Below are 18,702 nucleotides of genomic sequence, written 5' to 3' on the forward strand. Positions count from 1 at the left end.
TCACCTATGGTTTCCGATGTCATGATTTCAAGTAAATCTTTTGAACCAGAGTAGTAAAAATATCTTCATTCTTTGCAAAAAAACATTTTCACCGTTGTCATGCCAGTAGAATTAAACTTTTCAAAACAAACAATTAAATCTATTAAATCATACCTGATGCCGCTGACTCAAGTTTCAATTGCCTTTCATCAACAGGCTTAGGAGATGAAAGCCCTGTATTTTGCAGTGGGTTTTTACACACTGAACATGTGTATGGGTGCCCTGGCAAGTTGAGAGATGAAGGGCCACAGTTTGCATGGATCCACCTGAGAATTTAAAATATAGAACTTTAAAGTGGACGTTAATAAAATAGTGGTTGGATTATTATTCTACTCAATCCTATTCACAGTCACTATTATCATTTGAATCCTTGGTATCAAATTGGAATAATAAAAATACGAAACACTCTTCTACTAGAGAAGTTATGCACAAGCATCACTGACACCACAGGCTGATCTCTCACTCCATATAAGAATCCTAGCTTAAAAGCTGAAGGACATGAAAATAATAGAAAGCAGGATGTCCCCCAAAACTAATTGAAAGAGAATGAGCGCAAGAGCGGTTAATGCAAGTATTAAAAAAGTTAATTTGAAGTGGAAGTAGATTCACGTGGAGCATGACCATTACAACCGAATAGTTGGGTTAAATAAAATGTTTACTGCAATGAAAATTGCATACAAGACTTCATCTCTGCTTTTGGTTGAAAAATGAAATTCCACCAACATTTGCTTGGAATCCAAATACATTACCACTAAATAAGAGGATGAATTTTTTAAGTTGTTACAGAGAAATCACAATGATATGATTTATTATGGAGCAATTGACAATGATGGCTGCAGTTTTTCCAGACTAAATTAATAATCATTATCAGAAGCCACTTACTTTTGGCATATATGGCAGCTTAAAGTGTCACCTGTTTGACCATTTGTTTTACCACATATCGTACACACGGCACTATTCCTGTTCTTTTGCCAATAACATTTCTCACAAATTGAGTAGTTCAGATGCCACTGTGTATTAGCATGTTTCCCTGCAGATCTTGAACCACAATCACTGCATACACGACAGTTCTGCAGAAAAGAACAAGTCTTTTAATGATTTGGCTTAACAGCAGTTTCTCTAATTAGGAAAAATAAAGTTGGAAGAGTTCTACAATCTACAATTACAGGACATTCAGTCTCTCACAATCCTCATTTTGAAAAGGAAACAAATCAACCCAAAGTACCCAGCCACAAAACTGCCTGCTCACTCTCCACATGCACAGAATGGAGCAAGTCACTTAGAATTCAGGGGAGTTGATTCCTAAGACAAAGTTTCAAATTAATGAGCATCGCTTTAAGTCCCTTCCGCATCAAGCCACCTATAAAGGGTGCATTATTTGACATTAAATTAAAGAGCTCGTATCCAAACAGGTTTTTTCTCCTGTTAATGGCAACTAGGGCATCACAGTAGTACAGCAGGTGGCGCTGCTGCCGCACAGTTCCAATAAAACCCAGGTTCAATCTTGACTTTTGGTGCATGCTACATGAAGTTTGCAAATTTGACCCATGACTGCATACCTACATGTCAAAGATGTGCTAGTCATTAACTGGCTGTTGTAAATAACCCCCAGTGTTAACAGGCAGAAAGAAAACTATGATGGGCATGTTAGAAAGAATATTTACAGGGAACTAAGTGGGAAAATGGGACTAATGGGATCACTAAGTATCTGGAGTGACTCTCTGGATTTAATAGTCTCCAGCTATATAGTAACAAAGTGGGGGGGGGGACCTCCATTAACAAGATTCCTCAAAATATTCTGCCCTCATATTTAGTTATTTTTTTAATGGAAGGTGGCTGCAAAATTTAAATGGTGCACATAGTACATATGTGCTGTATCAAAATTCCAGATAAGGAGGTAGTATGGTTTTTATATAAAAGTTCTAAGTTTCAGTCACTACAACTAGACAATCCAATTTCTCTGAGATACATTCAATCTAGGCACATTAATGAACCATGCAACAGCAAAAGAAAACACTGACAAAGTTGTGAGACAATTTTGAGGTCAGCTGGCTCGTTTCTCAGCTTGAGCTGCCACATCAAAGCAATGCTTTATAAATGAAAGAACAGGAAAATAATGGCAACCCATGGGTCCCATAAGGAGGAAACACAAACTTTTTAAAATAATATTTTAAATGCCACAAGGATTTATAAAATACCTCCTCTTTTGGCCTGCATGGACACAATGCTCTGAATGGACATTCAGAGCATAAATTTCAAAGATTCCCACTGTCATACTGTATGAAATAGGCACTTTGGCTTATTTTCTAGTAAGAATACTGGAAAGATGACAGCATCTATCATTAAGGAGCCACACCACCTGGAACATGCCCTCTTCTCATTCCTATCACCAGGGTAGAAATATAGGAGCCTGAAGACCCACACTCAACACTTTAGGAACAGCTTCTTCCCCTCTGCCATTCGATTTCTGAATAGCCAATGAATCCATAAGCATGACCTCATTATTTGTCTTTTGCACCGTTTATTTTTTATTGCAACTTCTAACATTTGTTTTAATGTCTTGCACTGTATTGCTATCACAAGCAAATTTCATGACATATGCCAGCAATAACAAAGGTGATTCCGAATAAAGTTTAATAGACAGACTGCAAATAAAATTTTTAGGTGGAAGAACAGATGAAAAAAAATGAACAGGTAAAGATCTCATTTTTATTTTACATTCATAATACCTTTATAAAAATGTTTTGAAAGAAGTGGTTGTGTTGTAGACAAACTAGTTATCACATTGCAAAATTCCATATATTCTAGAAGACTTCAGACAGATTGGGATTTGTTTTTAGAAAACTTTAGCATTTATGAATGAAGCAAAGAAAGAAAACAAGGAACTACAGACAGTCAGTGGAAGGAAGAGTGCTCAAATTATTAATAGCAACAGGGTGCTTAGAAAATATTAATATGATAGGGAAGTATCAACATGAATTCCATTAAAAAGAAATTATATTTTACAAATTTATTATGAGTTTTTTTTTATTGTAACTAGCAAAATAGTAAGTGAATCAGTGGATGTGATGTACTTGGAATTTCAGGCCTTCCCTAAGTTCTATACAAGAATTTTTAAAAATTTGTGTACACAGCATTGCAAGTAATAAATAGGTGTGGAATAAAAAATGGAAAACAGAATAGGAATAAACCGGTCATTTTTGGGTTTGAAAACTGTGACTACTGGGATTAATGCTGGAGCCCTAGCTGTTCATAGTTGCTATGATTTGGGTGAGGAGCACAATATATGCATTTGCTACTGATAAAACTAAGTGACAGAGTAAGTTGTAAGGAAGATATGGAGGGACTTTGGGAATAGTCTAAATGATTGGACAAGGACATGACAAATTAAGCGTAATGTGGAAGAATGTAGGGTTATGTACTTTGTTAGAAAAAATAGAAAATACAAATTTTGGAGACAGGTTGAAAGGGACTGCCACACAAGAGAAATCAATGATCTGGGTACCTGTAAACAAATCACTGTAGGTAAATCTGCAGGTAGAGCAAGCAATTTGGTAAGATGGCCTTTCCTGCAAGAGGATGAGAAGATATCTTACTGGAACTATAGGTCCCTAATGACACTGCACCAGTAATATTCCAGATACAGGTATAACTAAGAAAGGAAATATTTTCAATAAAGAAAATTCAAGGAAGGCTTCCCTGATGGTTCCTGGGGCAGGGAAGAGTGTGGGATTGGATTTGTCCTCAGAAAAGAGATTAAGTGCAGCCTTTGAACTTCTGAGAATGAGAAGTGCTATTGATAAAATGTACAAAATTATCATGGAGTTGAAAAGTCACATTTAGGGATGCTATTTCCTCTGGCTGGGGTATCCAAAATCAGGGTGTTAGGGTCTCAGAATAAAAGCATGAGTATTTAGAACTAACATGAAAGATATTTTCTTTACCAGCACCTTTCAAATTCCCTACTCACAAAGTTTGTAGAGGTTCAGTCACTGACATTTTTAGACAAAAATCGATAAATGTTTCAATATTGTGGGAATCAAGGTAAATGACATTAGTGCAGGAATGTGATGGTTAGGTTAAAACCACAAACTTACTGAATAGAACTGTAGGACAGGGTTCAATCAGCCTACTCCTGATTCTGTTTATTATTTTTGTCACCCAAGTAAGTAAAGCAATATATCCCAAAATTCATGACCACCAAAAGCAAGTGAGCTTAGCAAAGTGTTTTACAATTTCTCAAACACCATGGTGGGATTCGCTGGACATGGAAAGATTTAGACAATGTATCTTTAAAGGAAAACCAGCCTAGCTGTGAATTATGCAAACAGAGCAGACAGAAAACACCATGCAAACCATTCTATGCACATAGTAAGAGTACTAAAGTGCTGAAACAGGTCCTTTGGCCCCACTAGCCCATGCGAACCTGACCTTTTGCTTAGTCCCTTCTAACTGCACCCTGACTATGCTCCTCTAAATCCTTCCCATCCATCGACCTACCAAAATTCTCTTAAATATTACAACTGAACTGATGTTTACCACTTTCTTCTCAGATTCCCTTAAATATTTCACTTTTCATCCTAATCCTACAACCTCTAGTTCTAGTCTTACTCAAATTGAAGGGCAAGAAGCCTACATGCATGCACCTTTCTGTACCCCTCATAATTTTGTATATCTCTAAAAGATTTTCCATCATTCTCCTGTGATTCAGTGAATAAAGTCCTAACCTATTCAATCATTCCCTATAGCTCAGGTCAAGTCCCAGCAACAACTTTGTAAATTTTCTCTGCACTCGCTCATATTTTTCCTGTAGGCAGGTGACCAGAACTATGCATGATACTCTAAATTCAGCCTCACCAACATCTTGTACAGCTTCAACACAACATCCCAACTCCTGTACATGACTGCACTGTCATCTACATTCAGTGGCCCCTTTAATAGGTACATTTGTACATCTTCTCATTAATGCCAAATATCTAATCAGCCAATCACGTGGCAGCAACCCAATGCATAAAAGTATGCAGACATGGTCATGAGGATTAGAGCATTAAATGTTGGGTTCAGGTCCAACATCAAATTAGGCAAGGAATGTGATCCAAGTGACTTTGACCATGGAATAATTGTTGGTGCTAATCGGGGTGCTTTCTCTCAGAAACTACTGATCTCCTGGGATTTTCACGTGCAAAAGTTTAAAGAGAACGGTGCAAAAAACAAAAAAGATATCCACTGAGTGGCAGATCTGTGGGCGAAAATGCCTTGTTAACAAGAGAGATCAGAGGAGAATGCCCAGACTGGTTCATGCTGAAAGAAAGGAGACATTAACTTAAATAATCACACGTAACTCAAATAACCAACACTGGTGTGCAGAGAAACATCTCTGAATGCACAACACGTCAAACCTTGAAGTGGATGGGCTACAACAGCAGAAGACCACACCAGGTTCCACTCCTCTACCTAATAAAGTGGCACTGAGTGTATATCTGCTTGTAAAAGAACACGTGTACAGACCCACCTTGCATTTCCAGCTATCTGTAGGCAGTGACTCCATTGCTGGTTTCAAACAAAACGTATGATAGCCCTTGTCACACGCATCACACACCAGCATCATTGTGTCCGCACCAGGCTGCCTACATGGAGGCAATAGGAGATGTTACAACCTCATCTTTATCTACATAAATCTGTAATATTACTACACTTTGTTGACATACCGTAAAATATGATACTACTTAATGAGCATCATCACATAAAACCAGTCCAAAAGAAAATTGTCTGACTATAGTAAAACTATATAAATAAATCTGATTATCCAATATGGTCAGATTTTTCTTCTTGTAGCCTTTAATACTCTAATTGCATAAATATATTTTCTTAAATTTTCATTCATCTTTACTTAACAATAGTGCATCACTGATGCAAACTGTGTCTACTTGAAACAGTTACATACCTGCAAGTCTGGCACACTTTGCACTCAGGACATTGCCAACCAGCACGCTTAACTGGTGTCACTACAATTTCCAGGCATGCACCATGATAGTGCAGTCCACAACTGGTACAGAAGAGAAGATCTAGGAGATCCCCTGGAGCATCACACACACCACAATTTGCTTCATCTTTTGCTTTAAAAAAAAATGAAAATACATTATGACTGGGGTTTTAACGATTTGCTGCCAGTGACCAAATTCACATAAATTGGGAACTCGAACAGATAGTCTTCCAGCACATTTATTTCATTGTTTGATCTTTTTAAATTGTAAACCAAGCTAGTCCTACATTAGCCTCTTGGGAAGTCTTCCTGGCTGCTAAGGAAAAAAATATCCCAAGCCTTTCACAGACACTAACCACTAAGCAAACCAATCCACACATCATATTGCTTGTTGTGTGCAAATTCACCATCATATTCTACAATAGTGGTGGCAGTTCAAAAAGTACTTCAAAATCAGAACCGGGTTTATTACCACCATCTTGTTTGACATAAAAATCGCAGTACAGTGCAAAGCATAAAACTGCTATAAAGTACACAATTAATGTAGTGCAATACACAAACACAAGATATTCTGCAGATGCTGGAAATCCAGAGCAACACACAAGAAATGCTAGAGGAACTCAGCATATCAAGCAGTATCCATGAAAATGAATAAACCGTCAACGTTTCAGGCCGAGACCTCTCAACAGGACTGGAAAGGAAGAGGGAAGATGCCAGAATAAAAAGGTGGGGGGAAAGAGAAGGAGGACAGCTAGAAGGTGAAAGGTGAAGCCAGGTGGATAGGAAAGGAATCTGATAGGAGAGGACGATGGACCAAGGCAGAAAGGGAAGGAGTGGGGGATGCAGGGGGAGATGATAGGCAGGTGAGAAGGTAAGAGACCAGAGTGGGGAACAGAAGAGGGAAAGGGAAGGGGGAAAAATTACCAGAAGGAGAAATTGATGTTCATGAAATCAGGTTGGAAACCACCTATCCGGAATATGATGTGTTGTTCCTCCACCCCGAGAGTGGCCTCATCGTGGCAAATGAGGAGGCCACGGACCAACACATTGGAATAGGAATGTGGATATGAATTAACATAGTTGGCCACCGGGAAATTCCGCATTTGGCAGATGGATCAGAGGTGCTCGACAAAGCAGTCCCACAATTTATATTGGGTCCCACCAATGTAGAGGAGGCTGCATTGGGCGCACTGGATACAATAGACAACCCAAAAAGATTTACAGGTGAATTGTTGCATCATCTAAAAGGACTGTCTTTTTGGTCAGCTGGTGGCACAGTGACATCAGCGCCGGACTCTGGAACGGAGGTTCCCAGGTTCGAATCCAGTCGGGCTGTTCCCGAGTATGCTTTCCATCCGTGTCATGTTGAGTGTTGAGCTCACAACTCGACCTCGTAAAATAAAGAAAAATACTGCAAAATGTCTGTGTGAGGAGTGGCGTGTCACACAGTCTTTCGTTCTGCGCATTGTAAAGCATGAAAATGCCCCACACTGGCCTCTCAGGCCTGAGTCGATGTCATCATCATCATCTTTGGCCCAGAATGAAGGTGAGGGAGGTGGTGAATGGACAGGTGTAGTAGTTCTCTCGCTTGCATGCATATATGCCAAGAGAGATATTAAAGAGGAGGGACAAATGGACAAGGCATCAAGGAGGGAGCAATCCCTGCAGAAAGCAGAGAGCAGTGGGAGACCATGAAGTTGCAGAGAGTGATGTGCTGAATGCAAATGCTCATTGTGTGGTAGGTAAGGACAAAAGGAACTCTATCCTCGTTAAACCAGCATAAAGATGGAGTGAGCACAGATGTTCAGGAATCGGAGATGTGGGTGAGGGCAGCATCAATAGGGGAGGAAAGGAAACCCCATTCTTTGAAGGTGGACGTCTCTGATGTCCTGGAAAGGAAAGCTCCATCCTGGGAACCAATGTGGTGGAGATGAAGGAACTAAAAGGGAATAGCATTTTTACAGAAGACAGGGTGGAAAGATAGCTGTGGGAATCAGTAGGTTTACAAAAGATGTCGGTAGGTAGTTTGTCTCCAGAGATGGAGATAGAATATCGAAAAAGGGGAAAGAGGTGTCAGAAATGGACTAAGTGGATTTAAGGGCAGTGTGGAAGTTAGAGGTAAGGTTGATGAAATTGAAGAGCTCAGCATGGGTGCACGAAGCAGCACTAATGTAGTTCTCAATGTGACACAGGAAAAGTTGGGGAGCACGACCAAGAAAGATTTGGAACATAGACTGTTTGACGTAGGCAACAAAAGGGTAGACATAACTGGAGCCCATGCAGATGCCCATGGCTACCCCTTGAGTTTGGAGAAAATGGGAGGAGCCAAAGGAGAAATCATTGAGGATGAGGACCAGTTCTGGGAGATGGAGGAGGGTAGTGGTGGAGGGGAAATAAGTGGTCTTTTGTTGAGAAAGAAGCTGATAGCCTTAAAGCTTTCTTGATGGGGGATAGAAGTGCACAGGGACTGGACACCCATGGTGAAAGTGGAAATGTGGCAATCAGGGCCAAGGAGTTGATTGTTGTTGAGATCGAGAGCATGTGAAGTGTCGCGGATATAGATGGGAAGGGACTAAACCAAGAGGGATAGAATGGTTTCAAGGTATGTGGACACAAGTTCAGCAGGGCAGGAGGAGGTATAGACAATGGGCCTACCCAGACACTCAGATTTGTGGATCTTGGGTAGGAGGTAGAACGAGCAGTGCGGGGTAAGGGAACTATGAGTCTGGTGGCAGTGGATGGGAATTCTCTAGAGTTCATGAGTTAGTAATGGTGCAGGTGATAGTGCGCTGATGGTCCAGAGCAGGTTCCCTTTCAAGGGGTAAGCAAGAGGTGGAGTCTGAGAGATGCTGCCTGGCCTCAGCAATAGAGTACCACCCCTCTTTTTCTTGAGTTTAATGGTAAAGTTGGGATTTGGGTGGAGAAAGTGGAGATCAGTGTATTCAGAAGGGGTAAGGTTTGAGGAGAGAGGAATGCTGAAGTTGAGCTGGTTGGATCTCATCAGCAATTTGAGATAAAAAGATCCAGAACAGGCAAAGAATCAGAGTGGGTGTCCAAGAAGAGGAGGAGGGTTGGAGATGGAAGAAGGGGTCATTAATGCAGGATGGGGAATTCTCACCAAAAAAGTGGGCTCGGAGATGGAGGTGGTGGAAAAAGAGCTTGGTGTCATGGCGAGCACAGAACTCCCTGAAGTGTAGGTGAACGGAGACAAAGGTGAGGCCCTCACTGAGGACAGAACATTGCAACGCACAGAGGAGAATGTCAGAAGGAATGGTGAAGATACGGTAGGGATTACAGCTGGGATCAGACGGGCCAGGGAGGAAAGTGGTGGCGTTGGGGAGGGTGGAGGGTTGGGAAGTTCAGGGAAGGTAGGGTGGAAGGAAGATGGAGGCTCTGAGGACCCAAAAGGGGACAGGGGAAAGTGAGAGACATGGGGTTGCAAATCACGAGAGTGCAAAAAAAAAAGAGCAATAAAAAAGTGTTCATGGACCAATTAGAAATCTGATGGCAATGGGGGTCTTTCGTTTCCTGTACCTTCTCCATAATGGTAGCAGCAAGAGGGCATGTCTTCAATGGTGAGGGCTTTAAATGATAAATGTCACCTTCTCGGGGCACTGCCTTTTGAAGGTGTCCTTGATGGAGGGGAGAGTTAGATAGATAGATAGATAGATACTTTATTCATCCCCATGGGGAAATTCAACTTTTTTTTCCAATGTCCCATACACTTGTTGTAGCAAAACTAATTACATACAATACTTAACTCAGTAAAAAATATGATATGCATCTAAATCACTATCTCAAAAAGCATTAATAATAGCTTTTAAAAAGTTCTTAAGTCCTGGCGGTTGAATTGTAAAGCCTAATGGCATTGGGGAGTATTGACCTCTTCACCCTGTCTGAGGAGCACTGCATCGATAGCAACCTGTCGCTGAAACTGCTTCTCTGTCTCTGGATGGTGCTATGTAGAGGATGTTCAGAGTTTTCCATAATTGACCGTAGCCTACTCAGCGCCCTTCGCTCAGCTACCGATGTTAAACTCTCCAGTACTTTGCCCACGACAGAGCCCGCCTTCCTTACCAGCTTATTAAGACGTGAGGCGTCCCTCTTCTTAATGCTTCCTCCCCAACACGCCACCACAAAGAAGAGGGCGCTCTCCACAACTGACCTATAGAACATCTTCAGCATCTCACTACAGACATTGAAAGACGCCAACCTTCTAAGGAAGTACAGTCGACTCTGTGCCTTCCTGCACAAGGCATCTGTGTTGGCAGTCCAGTCAAGCTTCTCGTCTAACTGTACTCCCAGATACTTGTAGGTCTTAACCTGCTCCACACATTCTCCATTAAGTTGTGCCCGTGTTGGAACTGGCCAAGTCTACAATCCTCTGCAGCCTCTTGCAACCCTGTATACTGGAGGCTCCATATCAGGCTATGAAGCAACTAGTCAGAACACTCTCCACTGTACATCTACAGGAATTTGCATGAGTCTTTGGTGACATACCAAATCTCCTTAAACTCCTAATGAAGCAGTGCAGCTAACTTGCCTTTTCTGCGATTGCATCAATGTGTTGTGCCCAGGATAGAACCTCCAAGATATGAAGCTGCTCACCCTTTCCACCACTGACCCCTCAATGAGGAATGGTGTGTGTTTTCCCAACTTCCCTTTTCTGAAGTCCACATTCTGTCACTGCTGTATGCTTCATTTACTTCACTGGCTGTATAGCACTTTGCCATGTCCCAAGATTATAAAAGTCACTGAATAAATGCAATTCCTTCTTCCGAATCAATGGACTACTACAACTCAGTATGGAAAATGTCGCAGTCTCACAGGGAGGATTGCCAATCTTTGCAATTAAGTTAACCACTGCAAAATCTGCCCTACTGTTACTGTAATGCATAAACAATAGTAAAGTATCATGGGATTACATCAATAATATAACTGAGGCATAATATACAAGACTATTTGCCCACAGTCCAGATCCAGGCCAAGCCACCTCCTTCAAACCCAAGAGGTTCAGGTGAACCTCCATTTTCTTAGAAGCTGAAAGAGATTCAGAATGTCAGAGGACTCTGACAAATTTCCCCAAGAATAAAGTAAAATGCATTGACTGATTGTATCATGACCTAATACGGAATCTCCAATGAACAGAAACGCAAGAGCCATCAGAGGGTGGTGGACTCAGCCAGTTCCATCACAAGTACAGCTCTCCACACCATCAAGTTCATCAACAAAAGGCGACATCTCAGGAAGGTGACATCCATTATCAGGGAATGCCACCATTCAGACCACACCCTCTTCTTGATGCTGCCATGAAGCAAGAGGTACAGGAGCCTGAACATCCACACCTCAAGGTTCAACAGCTGCTTTCCACTGCCATCAGGTTTTTGACCAACCTGATAAACCCTAACACTGCGTTGGACTATAGACCCCCTCCCAACTCTCACAAATGTCATAATGATTATTTAGTTGTGCAAGTTATTTGTAACTTAAGTTAATTTAAATTTACATTAACTTATGTTTGTCATGTACTGTACACCTACTGTAAACAAAAGTAATTTTCATGGCAAAGAAGGATCTTGTGTTTTTCCGGCATATATGATGAATAAATTCTTCTTGGGCTTCCAGCCAGGTACAGGTCTCGATTTTAACGACAAACACTGCAATCTTCATCAGGGTAACACCTAGGCATGGGGTGGGGGGGGGGGGGGGGGGGTGCGTGTGTGTGTGTGTATGTGTGTGCATGTGTATATATAAATACACATACATACCCGCTATCCATCCCCCTTCCTGATTGGATGAGGACTAATCAATCAGGTTTCCATTGTCCCGTTTTGTTTACAATAGAATTCCAGTTCTTAGAGCAAGACCTTCATCTTTCTTAAAATTCTTTTTCTCTAGTTTTTCTTCACCAGGCGGTCCCAAAAACAATTGGCACGGCACAGTAGTTTTGTGCCAAAGTCAATCCTATGGCCATGGCGAATGCAATGTTCTGCTACTGCCTAGTTCTTCAGGCAACCTAAACAATACACCTCCTGTGCTCCTTGACATGGGTTTCCACTGTGCTGATTAATGCTGCTCCGCATTCGCAGGGAATCCTGTAAATGCCAGCCAACCTGAGTCCCAGGTCATCTTTGACCAGCATTTGCTGCGATTTGAGCTTCCTTACGGGGTTATGGATGGAATTAATCTGGTATTTTTCAGGATTCTGGTGATCCTTCCACAAATCATGGAAATACAGGGAAGCAGGCAGTAGCGATGGGGTCCTCCTTGTTATTAGGCTTCCTGGTTTTTCTGTCGGCCCTTTTAAGGGCTTAATTGATTTCCTTCACATTGTGACATTCTGTAGGAACATAGTGCGCAATCGTCTTATTTCCTCATTGAGACTCTCCGGGTCCAAAATAATTTTCATGGCATTTATACGCTGGGTATGTATGTCTATTAGAATAAGCCTGAACTAGCAAGGACAACGAGTTGGCCTAAGCCACGAGTTGACCTCAGGCAGCAAATGACAAAGACCTTGCTCCTAGAATAGTCACCAACCTTTTTAAGCTCAAGATCCCCTACCTCGGCCTTAGTGAAAGGCAAGATCGACCTACTAAATCATTCAGTCACACATATGCGCACTGGGCAGAAAAGACCGAAAGTAAAACCCTGCAACCCAGAAGTAGAAATAATGTGTGTACACCAGGGGTACCCACCCTTTTTTGCACCGTGGACCAGTTTAATATTGACAATATTCTTGCGGACCGGCTGACGGGGGGAGTGGGGGGGAAGGGGGGGAGGAGGTTGGTGTTAATCACGACTGGAATACAGCAATACTTGAAGCAGGTTCCATATTTATGTCCAGTCTATTCCGCAATTTAGTTTACGTGGCTCTCAGCACTTGCTTCTGTCCCACTTGCTCATGTTTTTTCTGCTGAAAACACTCAACGGGTTTGTCTTTAAGTGCTGGGTGCTTGGACTCGGGGTACCGAAACAGTTTTGAGTGCTTCATTGCCTCATTAGACAGACTTCGGGCCCGAACTCCAGCTTCCCACCCGCTCGCCACCAGACACCTTTGCCAGGTGCGGCTGGTTGTGGGTGGGGTGAGAGGACACGGTCAGGGCCGGAGGTCCCCATACCGGGGCCGCGGCGGTCACAGTCCGGAGAAAGTGACCAACCAAGTGAGAGTGCGACAGGGCGTGCACCAGCCCCCCTTGTAGGATCTATCGGCCGGCAAAAGTTTGGCTCGAGGGATGACTTTCAGTAGATCGCAGCAAGGTAGCTGCCCTGTTACTTATGAAACCCTGAGCCCGAATTAGGTCTACGAATATTTTAGCACCGGGTTCCCCACGAACCTTCGGTGTGGTAAACAAGTTCAGAGGTGGCACCCTTCTGTCCGCACTCCAGGACAGTAGCAACAGCACTTCCCGCCAGCCGTGCGAGGCGGCCGGTTACCTGAGGCCAACCAGTGATCCCTGGCACGAGGGTGTCACTGCGTTTAGGCGACTGATGACCTCATGTGCGTTCAAGTTTAACCGTGGGCGTGACAGGGAATGAGAAAAGGTGCAGTTGACTCATATCTTTTCATATCGCCAAATCATATCTTTTCCTCGCGGCCCAGTGGTTGGGGACCACTGAAGTACACTGTGTACTGCGTGGCGGGGGAGCTACACACATGCACACTGGGCAGAAAGAACGGAACTAAAACCCCACAACCCGGAAACAATCTCTCAACAGTATTTGTGTATTTATTTTTCATTATTTTCGGGATCTACTGGGAAAGTCTCAAAGATCAACCAGTCAATCGCAATCGAAGGATTGGCGACCACTATCATAGAACATCCTAACAAAGGGCAAAGCTGGAAGAGAAACCTTACTTCCTGTCAAGACAAAGAGTTTGCTTGACACAATGTTTAATTGCATCGACAGTGCTTTGAAAAAGTATTCAGCCCCCAACCCTTTGTTCACATAAATGAGTATTACAACCAAAGAATTTGATCAATTTAACTGATAAGTTTTATTTGTGAATCACATGCTCCTTTTCTCTCACAGTATAGCCCATTAAAACAAAGAAAATTGTAACGCATGAAAAAAAATCAGAAGTTGAAATGCCAGCAGCTCAGAAAGTATTCATCCCCCCCTCCCCCTCCCCCACCCCCTTGCTCAGTTCTCAGTTAAACCATCTCTCACAACTATTATAGCCAGTAGTGTCTTTGGACAAGTCTCTAATAGCTTTGCACAACATGACGCACAACATTGCCCTTTCCTCCTTCCAAAACTGTTCAAGCTGTGCCAGGTTAGCTGGGAAGGGGCAGTGGACAGCAATCTTGACATCTTGTCAAAGATGTTCAAAGTTCAAAGTAAATTTATTATCAAAATACAAACATGTCACCATATACAGCCCTGAGATACATTTTCTTGTGGATTTAGTAAATCCTTAATAGAATCAATGAAAGAACTTGGGCATTCAACAAGTGTGCAAAGGACGACAAACTATGTAAATACTAAGAGAGGGGAAAAAAGGAAATAATAATTAAGCAATAATTATCAAGAACATTAATGAAAGGTCCTTAAAGTGAATCCGCAGATTGTGGGAACAGTTCAATGATGGGGCAAGTGAAGTTATCCCCTTTGGTTCAAGAGCCTGATGGCTGAGGGGTAATAACTGTTCCTGAACCTGGTGGTGTGAGCCCTGAGGCTCCTGTACCTTCTTCCTGATAGCAGCAGTGAGAAGAGAGCATGGCCTGGATGGTGGGGGTCCCTGATGATGGATGCTGCTTTCCTGAGACACTGCTCTGTGTAGATGTGCTCAGTGGTGGGAAGGGCTTTACCCATGACACCATAGTCTGGGCTGTATTTACTAGTTTTTGTAGGATTTGAGCAGTCAATGTTTTGGGCCGAAACCCTTCGTCAGGACTGAAGAAGGAGGGGGCAGGGGCCCTATAAAGAAGGTGGGGGGAGGGTGGAAGGTGCCAGGTGAGAAACCAATCAGAGGAAAGATCAAGGGGTGGGGGAGGGGAAGCAGAGAGGGGATAGGCAGGAGATGTGAAGAAGAAATGTAAGGGGAAAGTACTATGGATAGTAGAAGGCGGCAGAATCATGAGAGAGGTGATAGGCAGCTAGAAGATGAGGCAGAGTGAAAGTATCTCCTCCATTTCCCGCACTTCGGCCCTCACCCCATCCTCCCGTCACCACAACAGGGAGCGTGTTCCCCTTGTCCTCACCTACCACGCCACCAGCCTCCGGATCCAGCATATGATCCTCCGCAACTCCCACCACCTTCAACAGGACCCCACCACTAAGCACATCTTTCCCTCTCTACCCCTCGCCGCTTTCCGCAGGAATCGTTCCCTCTGCGACTGCCTGGTCCACAAGTCCCTCCCCACAGATCTCCCACCTGGTACTTATCCCTGCAAGCGCAAGTGCTACACCAGTCCCTGCACCTCTTCTCTTACCACCATTCAGGGCCCCAAACAGTCCTTCCAGGTGAGGCAACACTTCACTTGTGAGTCTGTTGGGATAATCTATTGCATCTGGTGCGGCCTCCTCTACATCGGTAAGACCCGACGCAGATTGGGGGACCACTTCGTCGAGCACCTCTGTTCCGTCCGCCACAACAGACAGGATCTCCCAGTTGCCATCCACTTCAACTCTGCTTCACGTTCCCATTCGGATATGTCCATACTTGGCCTCCTCTACTGCCATGATGAGGCCAAACTCAGGTTGGAGGAGCAACACCTCATATATCGTCTGGCACCTCATATCGTCTGGGTAGTCTCCAGCCCCTTGGTATGAACATCGAATTCTCCAACTTCCGGTAATTCCTTCCCTCTCCCTTCCACCATCCCACTTTCACTCTGCCTCCTCTTCCAGCTGCCTATCACCTCTCTCATGATTCTGTCTTCTTCTACTATCCATAGTGCTTTCCCCTTACATTCCTTCTTCACATCTCCTGCCTATCCCCTCCCTGCTTCCCCTCCCCCACCCCTTGATCTTTCCTCTGATTGGTTTTTCACCTGGCACCTTCCACCCTCCCCCACCTTCTTTATAGGGCCCCTGCCCCCTCCTCCTTCAGTCCTGACGAAGGGTCTCAGCCCGAAACGTTGACTGCTCATTTCCACGGATGCTGCCTGACCCGATGAGTTCATCCAGCTTTTGTACGTGTTGATTTGACCACAGCATCTGCAGCGTACTTTGTGTTTTGTAGGATTTTCTGTTCAAGGGCATTGGTGTTTCTGTACCAGACTGTGATGCAGCCAGTCAATATACTCTCCTCGACACATCTATATAAGTTTACCAAAGTTTTAAATGTCATGCCGAATCTTTCCAAACTCCCAAGGAAGTAGAGGCGCTTCCTTGCTTTCTTCATAATTGCACTTACAAGCTGGGCCCAGGATGAAATAATAACACCAAGGAATTTAGATTTGCTGACCCTCTCCACCTCTGATACCCTGATGAGGACTGACTCTTGGACCTCCGGTTTCCTCCTCCTGAAGTTAATAATCAGCTCCTTGGTTTTGCTGACAATGAGAGGTTGTTGTTGTGGCACCATTCAGCCAGATTTTCAATCTCCCTCCTACATGCTGATTCATCACCTTTGATTCAGCCTACAACAATGATGTCATCAGCAAATTTGAGTATTGCATTTAAGTTGTGTTTAGCCGTAGAGTCTTAAGTATAAAGCGAGCAGAGCAGAGTTACTAAGCACACAGCCTTGTGGGTGCATCTGTGCTGATGGACATTGTGGAGCACGTTTTTGCCAATCCGAACTGACTGCGGACTGCAACTGAAGAAATCGAGGATCCAACTGCACAAGCAGGTATTGAGGCCAAGGTCTTGAAGCTTACTAATTAGTTTTGAGGGGATAGTGGTGTTGAATACCGAGCTGTATTCGATAAAGAGCATCCTGATGTGTGCATCTTTGCTGTCCAGATGCTCCAGGGTTAAAAGAACTAATAAGATGCCATTTGCTTTAGACCTGTTACTCCAGTAGGCAAATTGGAGCAGATCCAAGTCACTTCTCAGGCAGGAGTTGATATGTTTCATCACCAACCTCTCAAAACACTTTATAACTGTGGATGTAAGTGCTACTGGACGATAGATGGGCAATTGTGTTACCTGGTTGATGCATAATATTAGATTTACTCCACATGTAATGCAGAAAAAAGCATATCCTTGCCTATAAAGACTTCGCAAAGTGGCACTTAGAAGACTCATCACATTGTGCAAAGCTAATACTTATCCAAAAAGACAACTGGCTGTAATAGCTGCAAGAGGTGGTTCAACCAAGTGCTGAGCAAAAGACAGGGTGGGGGTGGTATAAATATTTTTGAACTGCTGACATTCCAGTTTTTGAATTTTTAAGTTTTTCATGCTTTATAATTTTCCCTGTTTTTTTTTGGGGGGGGGAGCTCCACTGTGGGGAAAAAAAAGAGCATGTAGTTACAAATAAAAAAATCTCAGTTAAATTGATCAAAATCCCTGGTTGTAATATTCATTTATATGAACAAAGGGTTGAAGGTTGAATACTTTTTCAAGACACTGTATTATGCAGAGACACACACATTTAAGAACTGTAAAGAGTGCTTTTGTCAAAAATTAAAACCATGTTTAAAAAATAAAATCAGCTACTTATCTTCAGGGCTAGGAATTGCCATTCAAACACATGGAATTACATACATAGTACCTGACTAACTTAAGTCTGACTAGCTTAGGATCAGACAGTTGCATCTGTAGCAATATACTGAGGAACTCCAGCATGACCAAGCTCTGCTGCTGAATTCCGTGTGGAGCTCCGTATTTATCCCATACTTAAGTCTGCTAAAGTCTGAAAACTTACTTACCTAGAAATATCTGAATTCCAATGGCTCCTTTGATTATCCCAAAGAAAAAACTGACACTGAATGTAACATCACATGCAAAGTGTAAACAATAAAATACAAATCAGCAACCCCCTACCGTTGCACAGAATATTGCCAAGGCAGATACTATGTCCACTGAAGAGAACTCACTTCTCCCTCCAACTCCCCACACCCATTTTCAAATATCATTTCACTCTTACCCAGCTCAAAATAAATATCATTATTTACTCTAATATAATGGAGGCAAACAATAAGTCATGTTATTCTAATGATGATGTAGCTAGTCCTAAAGGTAATACTATGGTAGCACTCAACTAATTGTGGAACTCCATGATACATTGTAAAAATATATTTCTCAGCTTTAAAATTTTCACTGAATTGTGCTCTCTGTTGCTAACCAGATAATTTTTTTTTAAATTACTGATAAATGGTGAAGCTATATTCATGGCAAAAAGATCACAATAAACTTTAGTCCTTTGAGCAAGTGAGGTTATTGAAGATTGTGGCTGGTAGTCAGCCTGATTTTAACACTTAATGACTAGGGTAATTGAACATAGAAGGCAAGGAAAAGAAACCAGAGACAATTGAGATTAAAAGGAGCAAAGAAGAAAGAAAACCCAGACAAAACAAAACCTTTTGCCATTCTTTCCATTTGCAAATATGCACTAATGGGAACAAAGCAACAGAGCTTTTTACCCAAGATTGCTTAAACCAATGGCAGACCATTTTCCATGAACTTCCAAGATCAGTAAAATTGATGCTGGGGTTAAGGCAAGCACCTTAAAAAAAATTCCCACTTTAAATACACAAACAAGTTACATTCACATGAAATAGCTC

At 42.6% G+C, this 18,702-nt stretch overlaps 1 protein-coding gene across 14 annotated transcripts in view; it reads right to left on the reverse strand.

The window, feature by feature from the left end:
* The window catches only part of kmt2d (lysine (K)-specific methyltransferase 2D), a 235,339-nt gene that overhangs the window by 161,683 nt on the left and 54,954 nt on the right, over positions 1 to 18,702 (reverse strand). For all 14 annotated transcript variants that reach the window (XM_073070993.1, XM_073070995.1, XM_073070992.1 and 11 more), the window contains 4 exons: positions 5,984 to 6,155; positions 5,552 to 5,666; positions 922 to 1,109; positions 154 to 305 (listed from right to left, as the gene is read on the reverse strand). In XM_073070993.1, coding sequence (XP_072927094.1) covers positions 154 to 305; positions 922 to 1,109; positions 5,552 to 5,666; positions 5,984 to 6,155 — 627 coding nt within the window. The remainder of the gene's footprint in view (positions 1 to 153; positions 306 to 921; positions 1,110 to 5,551; positions 5,667 to 5,983; positions 6,156 to 18,702) is intronic.

This window comes from Hemitrygon akajei, chromosome 18, assembly GCF_048418815.1.
Source record: "Hemitrygon akajei chromosome 18, sHemAka1.3, whole genome shotgun sequence".
Classification (NCBI taxonomy): Eukaryota; Metazoa; Chordata; class Chondrichthyes; order Myliobatiformes; family Dasyatidae; genus Hemitrygon; species Hemitrygon akajei.